Here is a 22,679-nt window from a genome sequence, read left to right as displayed (position 1 = left end):
GATAATGGTGAAAGGGGATGATGAAGTATTAAAGAAACACCCATGACTGCATACATTAATAAGAGCATCAAAGAGATTGAAATCATGAAATTCTTTTGTTTCCACAGTTGGATTCATTCCATTAACTGGCTTCCATGGGCGTCCAGGACACTCGGGGGAAGTTGTTTCTGGGAAATCAGTATCAGGTTAAATGAAAGGCTATTTGGCTCTATCTGGATTCCAGGGATCCAAGAATCATCATTCTCTGTGGGAGTTGGTGGTGTATTAGTCATGATAGCCGCAATGAGATCTAAGTACCAAAATTAAGGAAAGGCAGCTGTTTCATTTGACTGGAATAGGGAGGGGAAGTTTGTTAGCCCTCTGTCTTCTCTTATGTCTGTGCAGATGAATACTATCTTCAGAGTTACAGAAGAAGAGGAAACTAAGCAATGAATAAAAAACCGGTTTGAAGAAATAATGACAGACAACATCCCTGATATAGGGAAGAAAAACCCCACACAAATCCAAGAAGCTCACAGAGTACCAAGCAAAATGAACCCGTAAATACTGACACCAAGGCACATTATACTTAAATTGGTAAACACCAATGACAAAATAAGAATCTTAAAAGTGGCCAGAGAGGGACAGAAAGTTACCTACTAAGAATCCCCCATTAGCCAAGCCACAGATTTCTCAACAGAAATACATCAGGCAAGAAGGGAATGGAATGAAATATACAAAGTCATGCAAAGGAAGGGTCTGAATCCAAGAATTCTGTACCCAGCAAGGATATCAATAAAAATTGAAGGTGAAATCAGAAGCTTCACAGACAAAAAAGGACTAAGGGAGTTTATTACCACCAAACCAGCAATGCAAGAAATGCTAAAGGGTCTTCTGAAAAAAAAAAAAAAAAAAAGAAAGAAAGAAAGAAAGAAAGAAAGAAAGAAAGAAAGAAAGAAAGAAGAAGCAAAGAAGAAACACAGGGGTAAAGAATAAAAATGGCGACAAACAAGTACATATCAATAATAACTTTAAATATAAATGGATTAAATGCCCCAATCAAAAGACAGGGTAAAGGATTGGCTAAGAAAACATGACCCATATATCTGCTGTCTACAAGCAACCTACATAAAAAAAAAAAAAAAGACACACACAGACTGAGGGTGAAGGGATGGGAAAAGGGTTTTCAGGTGAATGGAAATGAAACAAAACAAAACCCTGGGGTAGCAATACTTATATCTGAAAAATTATTTCTTAAAGTGAAGGGCACAAAAAGAGAAAAGGAAGGCCACCTCATAATACTAAAGGGAGCAACCCAACTCTGGTAAAGATATATGCACTAATACAGGAGCACCCAAATATATATATATAAAAAAATCCTAGAGGATATCAAGGGAGAGATTGACAGTAATACACTCATAATAGGAGACTTTAATACCCCGCTATCACCACTGGACAAATCCTGTAAACAAAAAAAAATCAAAGAAACATTATATTAAGAGAAATACACCGGTCATTATATTAAGTGAAATAAACCAGTCAATGAAAGAAAAATACCACATGATCTCACTCATTTATGGAAAATAAAGAACATTATAACCTGAAGAACAAAAAGATAGATACCTTAACAGTAAAGCACCAAAAAGACTGTCAAATTTCAGAGGGAAAGCTGTGGAGTGTTGGGAAGGGAGGGGGCAGGGGGAGATCAACCAAAGGACTCTTATGCATGCATATATGCACAACCAATGGACAGAAGACACTGAGCAGGTGGGATGAGGGCATAATACACGGGGTAGGGGAGGCTGGAAGAAGGCCAAAGGGGGAAAAATAAAATTAATTAATTAATTAATTAATTAATTAAGGAAAACAAAGCAAAACAAAACAAAACAAAACGAGAAGCTCCTGAAGGTTGGGACACTGACAATGGGGGAGAAGTGATTAAGGGGACTGATTATTGTTTTCCTTTCTAGACATAAAAAAGAGAGGTCAGCACAGAAATGTGAGAGTTCTCTCTATTCTAAAACGATACTCCCCTAATTCATTTAAATAGTGGTTCATTTTCAAACCCCAAATAGGACTTTGCAGAATGAGCTAAATTTACCCAAGTTCACTAATTAGAATCATACCTTTCCTGGTGATTGACATTTGACAGTAGTTTTAATTATATTCCCCCGAAGTCCCTCATAAACATCAGCAGTGCATCTTAGAGTTTCCTATTCGTGAAAACAAAAGCCAAAAGAGAGAACAGTGTTATTCATGAAATACTTAAACAAGTGTAAAATATCAAGTAGATTTCTAGGGAATAAGTAGAGTTGCATGAGTACTCACCCCAAGTTTATTGGTCTCACAACTTTCTGTCAACTCTTTATTACTTTCCTTGGAACATGTGGTCTCCCTGGCCGTGAACTCAATAAAATATATTGTCCCAGCAACCAACTGAAAAATTAATTAGCACAAAGTAGAGCCTTAATTAACATTATATAATAAATGATATGTTTTTACCCTAAGGTATCTTAGGGGAGAATATTAAAATTTTAATTATACACTGCTCAAATGAGAGGTATTCATATAAAAGTATAAATGTTTGACAGCTAAACTGTTAGTTTGTATGCATGTATAAAATATTTGGCTGTTGGTTGGTCTTGTTTCCTTTTCTATAAAAGGAAACAAGGCTACAGTTTTTATTTATTTATTTTTAGTCTATGATTTTTTTTTATTCTATGATTTTTTTCTTTTTAAAATAAAAAAAATATTTTATTAATTTTTTACAGAGAGGAAGAGAGAGGGACAGAGAGTTAGAAACATCGATGAGAGAGAATCATCGATCATCTGCCTCTTGCACACCTCCCATTGGGGAGGGGGGGGAAAAAGATACATTAATAAGAGCATTATTAAGAAAAGATGTGCCCGCAACCAAGGTACATGTCCCTGACCGGAATCGAACCCGTAACCTTTCAGTCCTCAGGCCAACGTTCTTTTTTTATTTTTTATTTTTTTACAGAGAGGAAGGGAGAGGGATAGAGAGTCAGAAACATCGATGAGAGAGAAATATTGACCAGATGCTTCTTGCACACCCCCTACTGGGGATGTGCCCGCAACCAAGGTACTTGCCCTTGACCGAAATCGAACCCAGGACCCTTCAGTCAGCATGCCAACACTCTATCCACTGAGCCAAACTGATTTTGGCCTCAGGCTGATGTTCTATCCACTGAGCCAAACTGGTTTCGGCTACAGTTTTTATTTTTAAACTTTTCTGAGTTTTATTATTCAACAACATTCAAGTGCTCAAGTTGTTATAGAATCTAAGAAGAGTAGGAAGAAAAACTTAAATGTTTTCTTTAAGTATGCCATATTGTCATGCCAAGTCTTGAATCAGAGAAATACTGAGTTGGTGTCACTACAGAAATTGTGGGTTAAATTCTTGATTAGGAAAATTCTTAGCATTTTTTTACTTTGCCTCTCTTAATTTTTTTATATTAAAAAACAATTTTAGCCGAAACTGGTTTGGCTTAGTGGATAGAGCGTCGGCCTGCAGACCGAAAGGTCCCAGGTTTGATGCCGGTCAAGGGCATGTACCTTGGTTGCGGGCACATTCCCAGTAGAGGATGTGCAAGAGGCAGCTGATCGATGTTTCTCTCTCATCGATGTTTCTAACTCTCTATCCCTCTCTCTTCCTCTCTGTAAAAAATCAATAAAATATATTTAAAAAAACAATTTTAATTTCTACCAAATTTTTTTTTTAAATGGATCTTTAGAGAAAGAGGAAGAAAGAGGGAGAGTGAATCAGAAACATCGATGAGAGGGAATCATCGATCAGCTGCCTCCTGCACCCCCGCCACCCCCACTGGAGATGTGCCTGCAACCAAGGAACATGCCCCTGACTGGAATCGAACCCGGGACCCTTCAGTCTGCAGGCTCATGCTCTATCCACTGAGCCAAACCAGTTTTGGCACACATATGACTTTTTAAATGTCATTTTAAAATGCCATATCTTGCATCTCTTACACTTAAAAATATACTTGGTAAAAATGACTTTAAATTGTATGTTAAAAAGTTAGTTGATATGGCCAAATTTCTAATCTAAGTTATCTAGTACTTATTTTTTTTCAAGTTATTCAGTACTTAATTCTAGGATCTAAATGTGTGTGTGTGTGTGTGTGTGTGTGTGTGTGTGTGTGTGTATGTCTATGTGTGTGTAAAAGAATACATGAATATATCACTTGACCTGGAGAGATGACTATTATTTTTAACAATGAAGTTATAGCCCTGGTTGGTGTGGCACAGCAGGGCCTCCTTGAATAATCGTGTTAGAAGAGCCAAATTGTTCTCATTAAATGTAAAAGCCAGTAGAGATTCATCTTTGTAAGTAAGTCTGAGGTTCTCATCATATTTCAAATTGACTTGGCAAGTGAAGGGATGTCAGCTCCCTTCAATTTACAGTATTACCTGTTGTTCCCCTGGCATCCTTGGCATAAACAAATACACACCATGCCGGGATATGGATTCATTAATTTACAGAGAACTGCAAGTGCTATGAAGACTCGATAGTCATGTGTAAAATGAGTGGTTTTCTCCTGACAGAAAACCTCTGATAAGCAATATATGGTGGAGTAGAGGGTATTCCTGCATCAAGAATAAGGGAGTTTCACAAGAAAGCAGAAATCTGAAGTGAGAAGAAAAGCTGACAAACACAAGAATAGCATTGGGGGATGTGGGTGGGTAAGAGAGCAACCAAAAGTCTTGTATGCATGCTGATAAGCAGAACCCACATACACAGACAGTAGCAGGGGGTGAGGGCATGTGCTGGGTGTGGGAAAAGCAGGGAGAGGTTGATGGGCGAGAGGAAAGGAGACATACTTTAGACAATGAAGAATTTAAATTTAAAAAAAGAACAGCATGGATTGGTGTACCATATGACTACCACCACAAACATGGATCATGTGCTCATGAAATGAGGGAGAAACGGTTGTGGTGTTAGGGGCAGAAATAAGTGCCTGAGTAGAAGAGCAAAGTGTCAGTTTTGACTTATTTCAAAGCATTTGGTTAGGTTTCCCCTGCAGAAGCAAAACTAATACAGGATTTAGAAGATGAAAATAAACAGCTCATTGTGCCATCACCTAAAGTCACCACTCTGAATAGTTGGAGGCATTTGTTTCCTTTCAGTGTTGTTTTCCATACGTTTTTATTAGATATAAGACACCTGACAACAGAATCTATAGTGAATTTTATGGCCTCTTATGTCCCCAATGCATATTTTAACACAAGGCATTTTCTACATTAAGAACTCCTCACAAAGATGCTTTAAAATTGCTCCTTGTTACTCTATTTTAAGACAATGTCAGACATTATTTGATCATTTCCATATTATTGATTATTTTTAACAATTTACCATGTTGCCTTATATAGTTAAAGCTACAATGAATATCATTGTCTATAAAGACACTATTTCAAATTTCTAGGCATTCAATTACTGAGCCAAAAGTATGAATTGTTATAAGTAAGTTTCTCTCCCCCAACATCAGATTATGTTGGTTTGCTGAAACAGTTTGGTTCCATTTTGATTATTTTTGTTGGTTCTGTTTTGTTTACATTTAGAGAGGCCAGTTTTGAGGGTTATATAATAATAGGAATCTGCCCATGAATAGATTACTCAAATGTCATTAAAGTTGGGAGAAATTTGGGCTCTTCTCACCCAGCCACTCATTTTACTGATGGGGCCACAAAGACTGAGTGAGTCTGAATGACAACTCAGGGTTACCCAGGACATGAGGGCTGGGGCGCAGGTTGAACTGGGTCTCCTGATCCCCAGACTAGGATGATCCTTATCTACTGACAGAGCATGGAAAGAAGATGAAGCAGTAGAGGGCACATTTGTGGACTGGAAGGACACCTAGGCAGGGGAGAAATGACATGGAGGTGAGAGTGTGAAGAGAGTCTGGGTGATGATAGACTGACATACGGCTGATCCTAAGGCCCTAAGTGATACTACAGTAAGAAAGGACTCTGTAAAGACAGAGAATAAAAGTAGCTTTTCCTTGTCTTACTTTTTATTAATTATCCTAGAGGCCAGGTGTACAAAATTTGTACACTGGAAGGTGGGACGGTGTTCCTCAGCCCAGCCTGGACCCTCTCCAACCTGGCACCCCTTGAGAAATGTCTGACTGCCCATTTAGGCCCAATCCTACCAGGATCCAGAATCCCAAACAATCCAGAACAGCTGGCCCCCAAATGCCCACCTGCCTTCCTTCCTGATTGCCCCTAACTACTTCTGCCTGCCAGCCAGATCACCCCTTAACCACTCCCCTGCCAGCCTGATTGCCCCTTACTGCGTATTCATGCAGGCCTGTTCACCCCTAACTTCCCTCCCCTGAAGGCTTGGGTCCCCCAAAACTGCTTTTCTCTGCAGGCCTGGTCACCCCCAACTTTCCTCCTCTGCCAGCCTGATCACTCCTAACTGCCCTCCCTTACAGGCTTTATCACCTGCAACTACCATCCCTTACTGCTGGGTCCCACCCAACTGCCCTCCCCTGCTGGCCTGATCACCCACAACTGCCCTCCATTGCAGGCCTGATCCCTCCCAACAATCCTCCCCCGCTGGCCATCTTGTGGGGGCCATCTTTTGTCCACATGGGGACAGCCATCTTGTGTGTTGGAGTGATGGTTAATTTGCATATTACTCTTTTATTAGATAGGATAGAGACCTGGTGCATGGGTAGGAGCTGGCTGGTTTGCCCTGAAGGGTGCCCTGGATCAGGGTGGGGGTTCCCTTGAGGCATGGGGTGGCCTGGGAGAGAGGCCTATGGTGGTATTCAGGCTGGCCACACCCACTGGGGACACAAACAAAAGCCCTGGTATCTCGGATATATTTATCATCTATAATTGACACTTTGTAGCCTTTATCAGAGGCCAAGGCTGACCAGGGTGCCAGAGAAGCTTGGCTTCCTCCATTGCCAGGGAAACCCAAGCCTCTTGTTTGCTGCAGCTCAGTGACCACAGCCATTTTGGTTGGGTTAATTTGCATATTTGCTCCTGATTGTTTGGTGGGTGTGGCTTGTGGGTGTAGCAGAGGGATGGTTAATTTGCATGTTCCTCTTTTATTAGTGTAGATAATAGTTGCTAGAATTTATATAACACTTTGAAGTTCCAGGAGATAATGTATTGACATATATTATCTTTTTTGTTCCTGTTATTTATGCATTCACTGGTTGTATCTTGTAGTTGTCCTGACTGGGGATGAACCTGCAAACTTGATATATTGGGACAATGCTCTAACCAACTCAGTACCCAGCCAAGGCTTGATATACACTGAGTGGCCAGATTATTATGATGTCTGAATGCATAATAATATGACCACTCAGTGTATATCCTATATAATAAAAGGCTAATATGCAAATTGTCCCCTTGACTAGGAATTTGACCAGCAGGCAGGATGGCCAACCACCCATGTCACCTCTCCCTGGCCAGGCTGGCAGGACCCCACCCATGCACTAATTCATGCACCAGACTATATATATATATATATATATATATATATATATATATATATATACACACACACACACACACACACACACACACAAAGAGTGGCCAGATTATTATGTGTTCAAAGTCATTATAATCTGGCCACTCAGTGTATATTATTTTGAGCCTCACCCCAGTCCTTTATAGACAGAAAATGGAATGTTCTAAATGATTTCTCTAAGATCACATAGCAAGCATGTAGTGAGGTTGAGGCTTGACATTCAATTCTTTTTTACCACATATACTATTTACCAACCCAATATGTGTGGCAATATTAGTAAGCAGTTTGCATATAGACTATAATGTCACTATTTTTGTAGCTTAATTTACAGACCTGTGATGTTGCTCTGTGCACAATGTCAATCTTGAAATAGAAAGCTTCATTATTCTCTGCATTAAGTTTTGTAATGGAATGAGTCAGAGGCTCCTTCAGATTTGGGCTGTCGACAGGCATTTCTGAGGGGCAGCCTTTGCAACGCAGGGTAAAAAAGTCCCCTGAAAGAAGAAACAGATTTTAAGTCAGTGTGTGCACTGAAGGAACAGTCTATCCTAGTACCTCTCCTGCACATTGTCCAGCACTAATTCGTAGAGGGCCATGTGCAGCCTAAAGGCCAGTAGTGAGCGTGTAGAGGTTGTCTGAGTGACCTTCACCTTACTGCCTGCCCTCTTTTCCTCTCCTCAAAGTCAAGGGTATTTAGTGAAACCTTCCATCAGAAGGTGTTAGTTAGTACACCTTCAATATCAATGAGCTGCACTGTTCCTAAGTTTTTGCATTTTTGAAAGAAAGTGTAAAAAAGCAATGCTTAATTTAAAGGAATGATTCTTTGGTGGGAAAATTTTAAGTCCTCTGATTCTAGTGAGCAGGGAGCTTCAATGATGCTTCTCACTGTGGAATGAATGCAAACATCTTCCAAGTATGAGAAACGCCAACTCTTGGTATAAGAAACACTGGCTTGACCATAAACTTGCACTATTTCACTTTCCCCCATTATAACATGCAGGAGGAAAAAAGTATTTAATTGAAAGAATTTTATTCTAAGTGATTAAATAGGAGATACAGCTTCCCCAATTTATAACACCTGATGTAGTGACATCTGATTCACAAGAAAGACCAGCTGACATTGCATCTGGAGATCAGCTTTGCTCAAAAAACATATCTTTCCTTCCATCACCATATTCCCTCTGGCCACTGGGAGAGCAGTCCCAAGTGCATCAGCTATAGGTCAGCTGTGCAGAAATGGGGTAAAGCTGTAAAGGTTGTTGATTATATCATTGCACCTAAAGCACAATTCCTATAAAAAGACCTCATCAGTTGTTAGATCAACATGTACTAATATAGCACAAACATGTATTATCACATACCTGAAAAAACCTGACACTTCTGTGAGAGTGAAGAAATTCTTAGCTGAGGATCCACGTGTGCAAGATCTGTACATCTACCGGTAACCTAGTTTTTCAAAAGTAAATAAGTTAAAAAGTTTTTTAAAGAACTTTTAAAGTAAACAACTAGTAAAATTAAATATAGGATGTTGCCTTTGCATAGAAAACAGAACAAAATATAATTCTACTGCAAAAGAGAGAATCAGAAACAATTAGGTATTATTATCAACAATAAATGTATTTACACAACACATGAACTAAGATGACAAGAATACCTACCATAGAAATAATAATCATAAAGCCCAGCCAGCATGGCTCAGTGGTTGAGTGCCAACCTGTGAACCAGGGGGTCACAGTTCATTTTCCAGTCAGGGTTTATGTTCAGGTAGCAGGCTTGATCCCTAGTGTGGGATGTGCAGGAGGCAGCTGATCAATGGTTCTCTCACCCATTGATGTTTCTATCTCTCTTGCCCTTTCCCTTCCTCTCTGAAATAAATAAATATAGTTTAAAAATAATATATTTGAATAGGTTAAATATCTTTTAGAAAGACAGAGAATTCCAGTACAGCCCGTGTGCTCTGTGGTTGTATATCAACCCAGCAACCAAGAGGTCACATTTAAATTTTGTGGTCAGGGCACACGCCCAGGTTTTGGGCTAGATCCCCAGAGTGGGGTGTGCAGGAGGCAGCTGATCGATGATGTTTTTCTCTCATTGGTATTTCTATTTCTCTATCACTCTCCCATCCTCTCTTTCTAAAAGTCAATAAAAACGTTTTTTTTTTAAAAAGGCAAAGACTTCCAAATTAAGTTAAAAACAAAATTAATATATGACATTTTTAAGAATAATGTAATATAAAAGGTAAAAGTAGATCAAACACAATGAATAATAAAACTATATGAAGTAAATATAAACAGAAAAAAGATCTAGCATATTATTAATACTGGACAAGTAAAATTCAAGATAACAAAAAAACTCACGATGATAGCAAAGAAGACAATTTTATATTTATAAAGATATAGGACTTGTATACATGCATATAAGTACAACCAATGGACACAAAACTCTGGGGAGGGAGGGTATGTATAGGGGGGGGAATGTTAAAATATGTACACAGATAATAATTTAATAAAAAAAAGATATAGTCTAGAAGCATGGAGTTAAAATGCAGAAGACAGAAATTAGATTATATGTGAGAAATAGATTAAAATAATGGTGGTGGAGAAATTTTATATACAACTATATATTTAAGGTAGACCAACTGGACAAAAAAAATAACATAATAAAAATGAATAAAATAATAAAAAAGTATTTAGGTGGTATGACCTATATGACTTAAATGATATTTTTATAACTCTGACACAGATATTTTGAATTGTTTTTTAAAGTATATTTTTTATTGATGTTTTTACAGACAGGAACAGAGAGGGATAGAAAGTTAGGAACATCGATGAGAGAGAAACATCGATCAGCTGCTTCCTGCACACTACCTATTGGGGATGTTCCAGCAACCAAGGTACATGCCCTTGACCAGAATGGAAATTGGGAACCTTCAGTCTCTAGGCTGATGCTCTAGCCACTGAGCCAAACTGGTTAGGGCTGAATTGCTTTTATGTTAGGTTACAAGAAAGGCTCAATACATTTCCAAAATGAAAGAATACTTGCAATGTCCTTTGATCTCAGCACCAAAGGAAGAAGATTTCTAAAAATATATTTAAACAAATAAACAAGAAACTATCTACTTGGAAATCTAAACACATTTGCCTAAATAGTCAGGGTCTTATTTGGATAAGGAAAAATATAAAAAACAAAACAAGAAAACTGAGAATTTCACAGAATGTTGACAGAGCCGCACTTGAAATCATACTCATGGCTTTCTATGCTTTTGTAATTTAAAGAGAAAGAGGCAAGAAACAAACAAAACAACCTCAAACCGAGTTTAATTATATCAGAAAGTTAGAAAAGGAAAAGAATAATAAATAGCCTTAAACAAAACAAAAAAGGCAGAAACAATAAAGCAAAACTGATGAACTAGAAAACAGAAACCACTAGCATCAGTAATAAATCTAAATGGTCATTCTTGGGATAAGAAAAAGAATCAAATGCAAAAAAAAAAAGCATCATAGCAAAGGTAAAAAGATTCTAAAAGTATAAGAGAATAATTATGAACAAGTGAATGCTACTTTAAATCCCAACGAAATGGACTCTTTTCTGGAAAACTATAAATAACCAACACTATCTTAAACACAAGAACAAATTTAAATGGACCAGTAACTGAAGAACAGAGAATACTATCATTACTCTCAACTTCCATTCCTTTTCTCACCTTCAAACAACATAGATGTTTTACAGATAAATAATTTTTTAAAATTAAAGAAACATTTAGTTCTTTGCTATGTAAACTGTTTCTGAATATAGAAAATAGTGGCACACTACCCAAGTCAAAAAATAGTGGCTAACCATCTAACTACAAAATAGAAGGCACCAGGAAAAGAGGAAGACCAAATATGACATGGACTGACGATTCCATAAGAGAAGCCACAGAAATGAGTCTACAGGTGCTCAACAGAGCTGTTTGGGTAATGACAGTGTGGCCATCACTCATTCATAGGGTCACGAGGAGTCAGAGCTGACTCAACTGCATGTAACACATATCCAATTCATTCTAGAAAACTATAATCTGAACACCAAAACCTGAAAAAATAGGATGTACACACAAACACACTAAGAAAACTATCAAACCACTTGAGCTTATAAAGATGTAGATTTCTTAAACTAAAAATAAAATCCAAATGCACATTTAAAGAATAATTAACACTAGGCAAATAGAGTTTATGAATCTAGAGGTTATGAAAAAGTTGTCAAAACAACGTAACAGATTAAATTAGAAATACATAACATGACATTTGAATACATATTTAAAGCATTTGTTAAATTCTAACACAAATTTCTTTTTTTTTTTTAAATTAAAAAAATTTGTAGGTGTGACCTTGGTTAAATATATGTTTCAAGTGTACAATTCTATAATATGTCATCTGTATACTGTAGTGAGTGTTTACTACCCAAAGTCAAGTCTCCTTCTGTCATCACTTATCCCCCTTTTATTTTCTTCTACTTTCCCCCAATCCCTTTCTCTCTGGTAATCTGTCTGTGAGTTTTTGGGATTTTGTTTTTTTGCTTAATTCTTTCAACTTTCTCACCTAACCCCACGAGTTGTCTCCCCTCTGAGAGCTGTCAGTTTTTTTCTCTATATCTATAAGTCTGTAACACCAATTTCTTTTTTTTTTTTTTTTTTTTTTAATAAGTTTTTATTTTTCATATTATTACAAATGTTCCTTCCCCCCCCCCCCCATTGCTCTCCTCCACCAGGTTCCCACCCCACCCTCTGCCCTTTCCCCTCTCCCCATTGTCCTCATCCATAGGTGCACAGTTTATGTTCAGTCTCTTCCCACGCCCCCCTCTCCCCTTTTCCCCAAGAATCGTCAGTTCACTCCCCTTCCATACCTCTGATTCTATTATATTCAACAGTTAATATTGTTCATCAGATTTTTTTAATTTCCTTGGTTTTTAGATTCACTTGTTGATAATTACGTATTTGTTGTTCATAATTTTTATCTTTGTTTACTTTCTCTTCTGAAAGAACCCCCTTCAGCAATTCATATAATTCTGGTTTGGTGGTGATGAACTCCTTTAGCTTTTTTTTATTAGTGAAGCTCTTTATCTGGCCTTCGATTCTGAGTGATAGCTTTGCTGGGTAGCTTATTTTTGGCTGTAGGTTCTTGCTATTCATCACCTTGAATATTTCTTGCCATTCCCTTCTGGCCTGCATGGTTTCTGTTGAGAAGTCAGCTGACAATCGTATAGGTGCTCCTTTATAAGTTACTACCTTCTTTGCTCTTGCTTCTTTTAGTATTCTCTCTTTATCTTTTGCTCTTGGAATTTTAATAATGATGTGTCTCGGTGTGGTCCTCTTTGGATTCCTTTTGTTTGGAGTTCTGTGCGCTTCCTGGACTTGTAAGTCAAATTCTTTCACCAGGTGGGGGAAGTTTTCTGTCACTATTTCTTTCAGTATGTTTTCGATATCTTGCTCTCTCTCATCTTCTGGAACCCCCATAATTCTGATGTTGGTTCGCTTGAAGTTGTCCCAGAGGTTTCTTACATTATCTTCAATTTTCTGGATTCTCTTGCCTTCTAGCTTCTGTGGAGGAGTGTCTTCTGGCTCTTTATGTTCCAAATCTTTGACTTGATTCTTGCGATCTTCCCTTCTATTTTTAGGACTCTGTAGAATATTTTTTATTTCAGACAATGTATTCTTTATTTCTTGTTGATCCCTTATCATTTCTTGTTGACTCCTTATTAATTCTAGTTGATCTCTTTTCATATCCTCATAGGCCTTATCCATCTTTTCTAGGAAATTCTTGAAAAACCTTATAAGCGTAGATTTGAACTCTATATCCAGACGCTTTTTGTCCTCCATTTCTTTCGTTTGTGATCTATTTTGTTGTCGCATTTCGCAGTTACAGATGGGACGGGGTTTCAGGGTGGAGCCTGCAGCTTTGGCTTCCGTCAGCCCCGCCCTATGCGGGTCCTTCAGTGCTCACTGCCGGCGCCTCTGAGAGAAAGGTGCCCTCGATTTTCGCCTGCTGCCAAACAGTCTATGCTCTCCCACACTGAGCCCCGTATTGGGGTTCAGTTCAGTTGGAAGTGGAGTTGGAGGTGGCGTTCACAGCAGTCTGGAGCCCCAGTCTCCTTCCCGTCAGAGCAATCCCGCGGCACAGCCGACCGTCCCTTCTCTGGGGGCAGTGTGCGCGCCTCCGGGACCTCCTTTCTCCGTTACCCCGGGGTTCCGACTTACAGCCCAGCTCCCTATGGCTGAGCCTGAGTCCCCGGGGTCTGGCCCAGAACTGGGGTTCAGAGCAGTCAGGGGCCCAGCACAGTCGGAGTTTTATCTCCTTTCCGCTAGGGAACGCCCGCCAGGCACTTGGCCTCCCTCCTCTCCGGCTCCGTCCTCTTCGCATGCGCCGCGTGTCTCCGTACCTTAGGCTTTTACAGCTCCTCCGTGCTTCCTTCTGGTTTTCTCCTTGCTTCTTGTTGTAGGATTTCCAGTCAGTCGACTTTCCTGTAGTTCTGGGTAATGTCCATTTTATATTTTAGTTGTATTTTATTAAAATTGTTGTGTGCGGCTGCGGCTAGTTGCCTACCCGAGCAGCCATCTTGGATTCTCCTGTAACACCAATTTCTTACTAAAAAACCAAACGAAGTTCTTTAAAAGCAGGAATGTAAGGATGTAAAGATGCTTCTTTAATATGAATGCCTACTTGGAACCCATAGCAAATATTATAAATGACAAAATTCTAGAGATGTTTCCAATAAAATCAAGAGTGAAACACAAATATGTGTGGAATATGTCTGGAAGTTTCCTCAATTCATTGAGACACAGAACAAAACTTGAGCATTGGAAAAAAGGAGATAAAATAATACCTTATTTTACACATAGAACAATCAAAAGAAAGAATGCAGAGATGTTAGAGTTAATCAGAGCTCACTTGCAGAATATAAGGTAAATATATCTAAATTGATACATTTAAATAAAAATAATATTAAAAGTTTAATTCTTCAGAGCAATAATCAAAAATAAACAAATAAAAAAACATGCTTACAAAACCTAGAAATAACTTCAGTGAGCAACGTTCTGGATATATAAATAGAATCGCACAACTTTTAGAAGTTTAAAATAAAACTTGACTAAGTATAGATGTATGCCAAGTTCTTGACTGAAAAGATAAAATATATTACACATATCAACTCTTCTTAAATTAATTTAAATATATTTTTCTTGATTTCAGAGATGAAGGGAAAGGGAGAGAGACATAGAAACATCAATGATGAGAGAGACTCATTGATTGGCTCCCTCCTGAACACCCCCTACTAGGGATCAAGACCACAACCCGAGCATGTGCCTTTAACTGAATTGAACCTAGATCCCTTTTGTCTGCAGTCCGATGTTCTATTCACTGAACCAAACCAGCCAGGACCCCTCTATCACTTTTGATATTTACATTTACTTTATATATTAAATGAATATGTATTTACACTTATATATATATTTTTAACTTACCATGTTATAACCATTTTACTAACTCACTAAAAAAATCTGTAAACATACTTTCAAGGACTGCATATATTCTACTGTATGGATACACTGTAATTTATTTAAACATTCCCTAATGTTGAAAACATTTCCAAAGTTTTTCTAATAATAATGCTGAAATTAATATCTTACTGTCTGGGTTTTTCATTTTCTTCCCTCACAATGGAATTGTAGAAGTAGAGTAACAGACTAAGGGCTTGAAGCAATCACCTGTTTTAAGTAGTTTTCTGCTAAAATGCAAATGTCCCTGAGATGGTCATTGTGTCTTAGGTATCTGCACATGCACTAACTACTGCTACCTGGTGATACACTCTTGTAACATAACTTTGGTTCTGATAAAGTGATGTAGGCTCAGGATTGTTATTAAAAAGGGGAGGAAAGGGGAGGGGAGAGAATAAAATAAGCAAAGGCAAGTTTGAAGTTAAGGAGTGTCTTGGGCAGAGCTCAGGAGCACCGGGAAGGACCTTAGAGGTGAAGCAGGATAGGAGACAGAAAAATGTGAAGACATGAACAGACAAACTTGATAGGGCATCATTTTATATCAGGCACTGGTTATATATGCAAATGCTTATTGCTAGATGTACAGAGCTTGGTAAGTAAGGCAGCTTGACTAGTGACATGGAGAATGTGGCTGTGAATTCATGCACGTCATCTAAAATCTTAGTGACCAAGTCTTCCTAGGTATCTGAGTATTCCCACACCTGTAAATACTGGATACCAAATGCTAATAACTTTATAATTCAATTTTTGCCTACTTACACCATTGGGAAGGGCCTTGCAGTCTCGGGTTAAGACTTTAAAATTCTCCTTGGAACAATTAGTTTGCTCAATTAAGTAAGTAACTTCATAATTCCATCCGGACTCCATCTGAAACAATGTTGAATTGAGTAGTTAAAGGGCAGTTTAAACATTATTCACTGTGTTATGAGGAACTTAGAATATTGCCTGGCATATTTAAAGTACTCAAACATGTAAACTATTATTGCTAGGCAAATGTCATGATTGAATAAGTATTAAGCACTTTATGACTCTCACACTCCTCAACACACACACACTCCGATAAATCTATATATATATTGATATATAAAAGCCTAAGTGACCATGGCAACTGAAACAATTGAACAGTTGACTGAACAGGCTGTGTGGGGTGACCAGGTTGGCAGGGGGGTTAGTGAAGGATGACCAAACGACTGAGCAAGCAGGCTGCATGGGGCTTTCAGGCTGGCAGGAGGCCAGCTGGGAGTGACCAGGCCAGCAGGGAGGAGCAGTTAGGGGCAACCAGGCCAGCGGAGGAGGGCAGTTAGGAGTGATCAGGCTGGTGGGGCTGGCAATTAGGGGTGACCAGGTCGTCGGGCAGGGCAGTTAGGGGCAACTAGGCCAGTGGGAAGGACTGTTGGGGGCAATCAGGCCAGCAAGCAGAGGCAGTTAGGGGTGATCAGACCAGAGGTGGGCAGTGATGGGTGGTCAGACCAGCAGGCAAAAGTAGTTAAGGGTGATCAGGCTTGCTGGGGGGGAGGAGGAGGGAGGAAGGCAGTTAGGGGCAATCAGGCAGGCAGGCAGGTGGACGGATAGGAGCCAGTAATCCAGGATTGTGAGAGGGATGTCTGACTGCCAGTTTTGGACAGATACATGGGATTGGACCTAAACCATCAGTCGGACATCCCCCAAGGGATTTTGGATTGGAGAGAGTGCAGGCTGGGCTGAGGGGACCTGGACCCTCCCCCTCCCATGCACGAATTTCATGAACCGGGCATTTAATCTGAAAATAAAAAAGCAATATATAGGTGGAATTACTGAATTTCCTTAAGTAGAACCTAGCAACATTTTCTCTCCCAGGCAACAGAAAAATAATGTCCTTTAGAATTTTGTAAAATATTAATAATATTCTTTCAGACGTTTAAAAAAACCTTGGAGCTAGATAAGTTCTCAGGTTCCCAGACAGTAAGGCAGTACTTTTTTTGCTGCTTTATCTTAGGCTAGTCCCACCCTGATAGCTTCTATGAACATAATTGAGTAGGACAAGCTCTTGCATGAAGGGAAGATGGGTGGTCTATTGAAAGCAGGGACTGTTACTGACTAAAGTAAGTCCCTCATAATTAGACACTGAAATTATGACCCAGTCAACAGTCAGTAAAGACTTAGTAAAGTGGGTCAATGAAAAGGCCAGATTTCCAAGTATTTCATTTTTTTTTAATGATATGAAAACTATAATTTAGAGAGTTCTCAGAAAGCCGTGCCACCTGTTTGGGTTACCATTTAATATTTTTGAGCCATGTTTGACTCATGATAGCTAAGTGATAATGTAATTTTCTCAAAACCTTAAGGCTTGACTGATCTTTTCATTTGACCATCTCTCAGAAAAACATGTATTTCTGACTACCCATTCATTAAAACCCACCGTAGAGCCAAGGGTCTGATTAGCCACAATTTTCCCCTTTATATATTGCAGTTTCTGAATCACTTTGACTCAAGAGAAATATCTTTACCTCCTATGCCAGTCAGATGAGGACAAAAAGAGCTGCCTCACCACCGGTCATGGAATCATAGGCTTTCTATTGACCAATGGTTTATTTTAGGCAATGAAACCCTAAACATAAAGATCCAACAAATTTTAACAATACTGTGAGAAATGAAAACTAAAGCACAAACCTGTCTCTCTGACTTTTTTACTTCTTTCACAGCAAAGAGGTGGGAATGATCAGTGTGGTTGTTAAAATGTTGAATGGCATGTCTCAGAACATGGTCCAAGTCATGGGGGACTGTTGTTATGGGGTACACGCAGCCATGGCATTCATACTCGTAGGTCACCACAGCGCCCTCGGCTTGACAAAGAAAAAGTAGACAAAAGGGCAGCGTTAATGAGCAAAAGCCACATTCAGATACATGGCCCTAAATAAGTAAGATAATTTTGAAGACGATGGTAAGCAGACTTGCTAGTAAATTCTATTATGTATTAGAAAAAGGGAACACAGGATTGCTTTCTAAACAAAATATTTTTTTTTATTGATTTTTTTACAGAGAGGAAGGGAGAGGGATAGAGAGCTAGAAACATTGATGAGAGAGACATCGACCAGCTGCCTCCTGCACAGCCCCTACCAGGGATGTGCCTGCAACCAAGGTACATGCCCTTAACTGGAATCAAACCCGGGACTTTTCAGTCTCTATGCTGACGCTCTATCCACTGAGCCAACCCGGTTTCAGCAGAACTGCATTTTTCAGAATGGAAAAAATCTAATATTAATTTAGAAACAATTTATGTGCATACTATTGTGTATAATTATTTTAAAATTATTTAAAAATTATTGTAGTGCCATAACTGACTTGGCTCAGTGGATAGACTGTTGGCCTGCATTACGAAGGGACCTGAGTTCAATTCTGGTCAAGGAATATGTCTGAGTTGGGGGCTTGATCCCCAGTGGGGGGTGTGCATGAGGAGGACAATCAATGCTTCTCACTAATCATTGATGTTTCTATCTCTGTCCCTTTCCCTTCCTCTCTAAAATCAATGAAACTATATTTAAAAAAATAATTGTAAATTATAGAACTAATACATTAATTTATCCTCTTATAAAATAATAAAATGCTATAGATATAATATTACTTTTTTTTTTTTAATGTTTGTTGATTAAAATTCTTGAAGAGTCATTAGGATATAATATGCTTTGTATCAATTCATTTCAACAAACATGTACATATTTTTCTCCTGCTGTAATAATATGTCAGGTGCTCAGCTAGACTGTGTGGGTTATGTTAACTTGTTAGTTATGGCCACTGTGGTGTGTTGGGGAGCATAGGAGACTTGGTTGAAAAGTTGTAAGGAGGACATTCTGATAAAAGAAATGTGTGTGGAAGGCCGCCTGCCCTATTTATCGGAATTCTGACTTAGTGGAGACATAGGGAATGTCAAAGGCAGTGTCCCTAATTATGCCTTGACTTTTCCAAACAAGTCTGATTACATACAGACCCCAGGTGTTTACTGGAATCTTTATGCTTAATCCCTGGATGCTCTTGCCTAGAGGACAGGGTAAACACATGTGTCCTCCCAAAATTATTCATTCTACTGATTATATCTAAAGATAAAAAATGCAATAAAAGGCTAACAAGGCAGGCAATGCAGAGCCAGGAGCCCCTTTGTCCTGTCTTTCACCATTAAACTGTGTCTGAGTAATCTGTTCATACATCTTTCAGGTGCTGCTGGTCAGCCCTACAGTGATGAAGGTGTTGGGCAAAGTTGAGTGGGAGGGACTGAACTGCAAATGGATATTTCAAAATAATCAGCAAGAGCTTGGAAAGGCAGGAGGCCAGAGTGAGCTCTAGAAAGACTTTTTTGAGGAGAAGATGCTTGAGCTAAGAAGGGTGCAATGTGGTCAAGGTCAATTGGGCAACATAAAGTGTGAGCGTGAGAAGAAGGAGCAAAGGGAGGAATGGCTCTCAAGAAAGAAGGATGAGTCAGGGCAGCATGTGGGATGTGGTGTATACTTTTACCTGTTTTTTTTTTTTTAATATATTTTATTGATTTTTACAGAGAGGAAGGGAGAGAGATAGAGAGCTAGAAACGTCGATGAGAGAGAAACATCGACCAGCCGCCTCCTGCACATCCCCCACCAGGGATGTGCCCGCAGCCAACATACCTGCCCTTGACCGGAATCGAACCTGGGACCTTTCAGTCCACAGACCAATGCTCTACCACTGAGCCAAACCGGTTTCGGCACTTTTACCTGGTTTAAAGTGGGAGGCAGGGACTGATGATTGAGGTCTGGACAATTAGTAGAGTGAGTCTTTTGCTGTGGAGCCCAGGCCATTCTGCAGAGGCCAGGGGTTATGAACTATATTGCAAGGGTCATGGGCTCCTTGGTGAACCTGATGAGAACTATGGCGCCATCTCCAGGAAAATGCCGGTATTCACAAAGTTCTCAATATAATTTCAGTGTGTGCATAGACCCACTGAAGTGAATGAAGAGTGGTTGGCAGTAAGGATGGGTTGCCACTGACGGGGTGTTAATAAAATAATGTAAAATATTGAAACAGGAGCGAGCTTGGATTAAGTTATGTTTATAATAGATAGCTTTAGCCTGCTGGTCAGTAGAGGCACATGCTGTAGAGGTGAAGTCATGGAGGCTTCTTGGGCCCGTTTGCCTTGGGCTCTGACTGTCCAAGTGTGTAGGACCCAAACAGAAGCATGAGCAACAGTGTTCTACAGCAGTGTCCCTCAGTTACAAGTAGGTGAACACAACTCTTCTTGCATCTGTTTCTTGGCACTCACTCACTCCATAAGCATGTGTGTCAGAAAAAAAGATTTTCTGGGTGACTATTTATAGCTTTCCTCACTGCTGTCCCATTGAAGATGTTATGTTGCATCAGGACAGTGGGCAAAGTTAACAAACTGGAGAGGATTTACGTGGGAAAGGAGAGAGAATTACTGATGGGAGGACAAAAGACTGATGAACACAGAAGGGAGAGGGGAAAGAGAGTAGAGAGCAGAAGCTTATTTGCTGACCTCAAGGGCAGCTGTGACTAGGGTAAAGGAGAGATGGAGAGTCTTTTGAGGGTGAGAGGAGTAGGGAAAGATGCAAATTCATTTTTGCCAGAAGGAATGATTTTTCATCCTGCTCCAACATTTCTAGGGAGGATTTAAAATTTTTAAAAAGATTATTTGGCCAAATAGGTTTCAGACGAGAAGTGTAGACCTAGTAGTAATTGCAGAACAATAAGGTGTGGCAAAGAGCTTTTTCTCTCCTAGTATATAAGTGCAGTGTTCTGCATTATGTGAAAATTTGCTTATGAGATAAAGTTCTTAGACTAAGTAATAAAAAACAATTCCAACCTTTTTTTAAAAAATTGTGATTTCTTTTCTGTTTTCAACTGCTTTTCTTTGAATGCCACTTCTTGCAAGAGCTGAAACTCAAGAAATATAGTTTTCCTTATGGATGACTAAGGCCAAGACACAAAATTGCTCCTCCATTGATGTTCAGAAGTGTCGCTGAGGATGCTATTCTTGAGTCTCCTATACTAAAACCCTATCTTGCAAAAGGCCAGTTCTGGGTTGGCTTTTGTGATTAACATTCCCTATATGTGCCCATTCTTCTGCACCCAGCCACCGTGCCACCAGAGGGCAGGAGCTAATAGTGGTTATCTCTCTGCATAAGTGGCTCCATTTTTACAAGGTCTAGTATATCAACTCTATTAATTGATAGCTATAGGATACTGGGGAAGATATTTAACTGTGCTGGGCCTGGGTTTCCTCATTTGTAAATGAGAGCATTAACACTTGCCTTATAGAATTGTTGTGAGGATTAAATAAATCAACATATGTAAAACAATTAGCACTGTAGCTAGCAATAAGTGCTCAATAAATGTCAGCTATGATTACTTTTATTCTGATGATGATTACATACTTATGCTTGAAACTTCAAGCCTGCCATCTAGTTTCAATCTTCAATAATCCTCTGCAGTGAGAATTACTGTGATTCCATTTTCAGGAAAAGGGGAATAAAAAAGGTGAAGAGCTTTTGAAGGATTGCAGGCCGGATCTGACCTCAAATCCTATGCTTTTCTGGCTGTAGGACACCCCTGTAATTGAAGCATGTGGCATGTTTTCTAGTCCTTTCTCAGAGCATTTGCACACCCCTAATTGAGAGCTGCTGACCAGGGAGAGTCCAGGGGATGATTGGCAGGAGCCTGGCCCCACCTCAGGACTCTGTCACCACAGACCCCAAACCCCACTAAGGCTGCAAATGGCCTTGTGCAGCCACCCACTTCCCTCTGGGAAGGGGCTTTGTCCAGTTTATGCTCCTGGGCAGTGCCACCCTATATATCAGCTACCTGGAGTAACATGGCAGGTCTGAGTTGTCACGGAGAAATCCCTATCCTGATGCCTCCTCCTTATGGTGGCCGTGCATTCTCCTGTGGCCTAGAAAGAAAGAAAAAGGAGACCATTTATCTTAATCTTTCAGATGGAGAAGTGCACCTAGTGCTGTTGCTAAGTATGGCTTTTTTCTTGTTTAAAACTTGAGATTCTTTTCTAACAGAGTTTTGAGACACAAGAATGAAATGATTTTGTAGCCTAATCATTATTATTTACAAGTCATTGATATTCATGAGATGTCCTGAGGAGAGGCAGTGTAGATAGCGAGATTTAAAATAATGTTATGTTTGGAGCACTGGACATATTTCTTTTTCACCAAGGTGAACACAATGCCCTAAAACTAGCCTGCCAGACTCTCTTCTTAAGGTTCAACTTCAGCCAAAACTGGTTTGGCTCAGTGGTAGAGCATTGGTCTGTGGACTGAAAGGTCCCAGGTTCAATTCCGGTCAGAGGCATGTACTTTGTTTGTGGGCACATCCCCGGTAGGGGGTGTGCAAGAGGCAGCTGGTCGATGATTCTCTCTCATCGATGTTTCTAGCTCTCTATCTCTCTCCCTTCCTCTCTGTAAAAAAATCTTTAAAATATATTTTTAAAAAAAGGTTCAACTCCAGGGTTCAACTGTACAGAGGATGTGGAGTTTTTGATACCATGGTAATACCCAGTTATTCACAGAAAAGGAGCAATGGGAAGGCCAAATAGACACAGGCCCAGTAAAGTCTGGGTGATGTAGGGAAGGTTCTTCTCTGTCACTCACACCTGGGAACATAGTTGGTATGGCCAATGCA

General features: G+C 39.5%; 1 protein-coding gene and 1 long non-coding RNA gene across 2 annotated transcripts in view; one reads left to right on the top strand and one right to left on the bottom strand.

The window, feature by feature from the left end:
• LOC311616477 (kininogen-1-like) overlaps positions 1–22,679 on the bottom strand; it is a 39,101-nt gene that overhangs the window by 1,399 nt on the left and 15,023 nt on the right. The window contains exons 3-9 of the mRNA XM_084871832.1: positions 21,852–21,939; positions 17,679–17,851; positions 15,789–15,896; positions 8,863–8,947; positions 7,835–7,995; positions 2,308–2,415; positions 2,106–2,192 (exon numbers count right to left, since the gene is read on the bottom strand). Coding sequence (XP_084727958.1) covers positions 2,106–2,192; positions 2,308–2,415; positions 7,835–7,995; positions 8,863–8,947; positions 15,789–15,896; positions 17,679–17,851; positions 21,852–21,939 — 810 coding nt within the window. The remainder of the gene's footprint in view (positions 1–2,105; positions 2,193–2,307; positions 2,416–7,834; positions 7,996–8,862; positions 8,948–15,788; positions 15,897–17,678; positions 17,852–21,851; positions 21,940–22,679) is intronic.
• Positions 2,426–22,679, top strand: part of LOC311616485 — a 122,353-nt gene continuing 102,099 nt past the window's right edge. The window contains exon 1 of the long non-coding RNA XR_014793904.1: positions 2,426–4,154. This is a non-coding gene — a long non-coding RNA (uncharacterized lncRNA). The remainder of the gene's footprint in view (positions 4,155–22,679) is intronic.

The sequence above is a fragment of the Pipistrellus hanaki genome, assembly GCF_964339955.1.
Source record: "Pipistrellus hanaki genome assembly, chromosome: 2".
Taxonomy (NCBI): Eukaryota; Metazoa; Chordata; class Mammalia; order Chiroptera; family Vespertilionidae; genus Pipistrellus; species Pipistrellus hanaki.
Note: the sequence above shows the minus strand (reverse complement) of the source record. Positions and strands in the feature narration are given on the sequence as shown.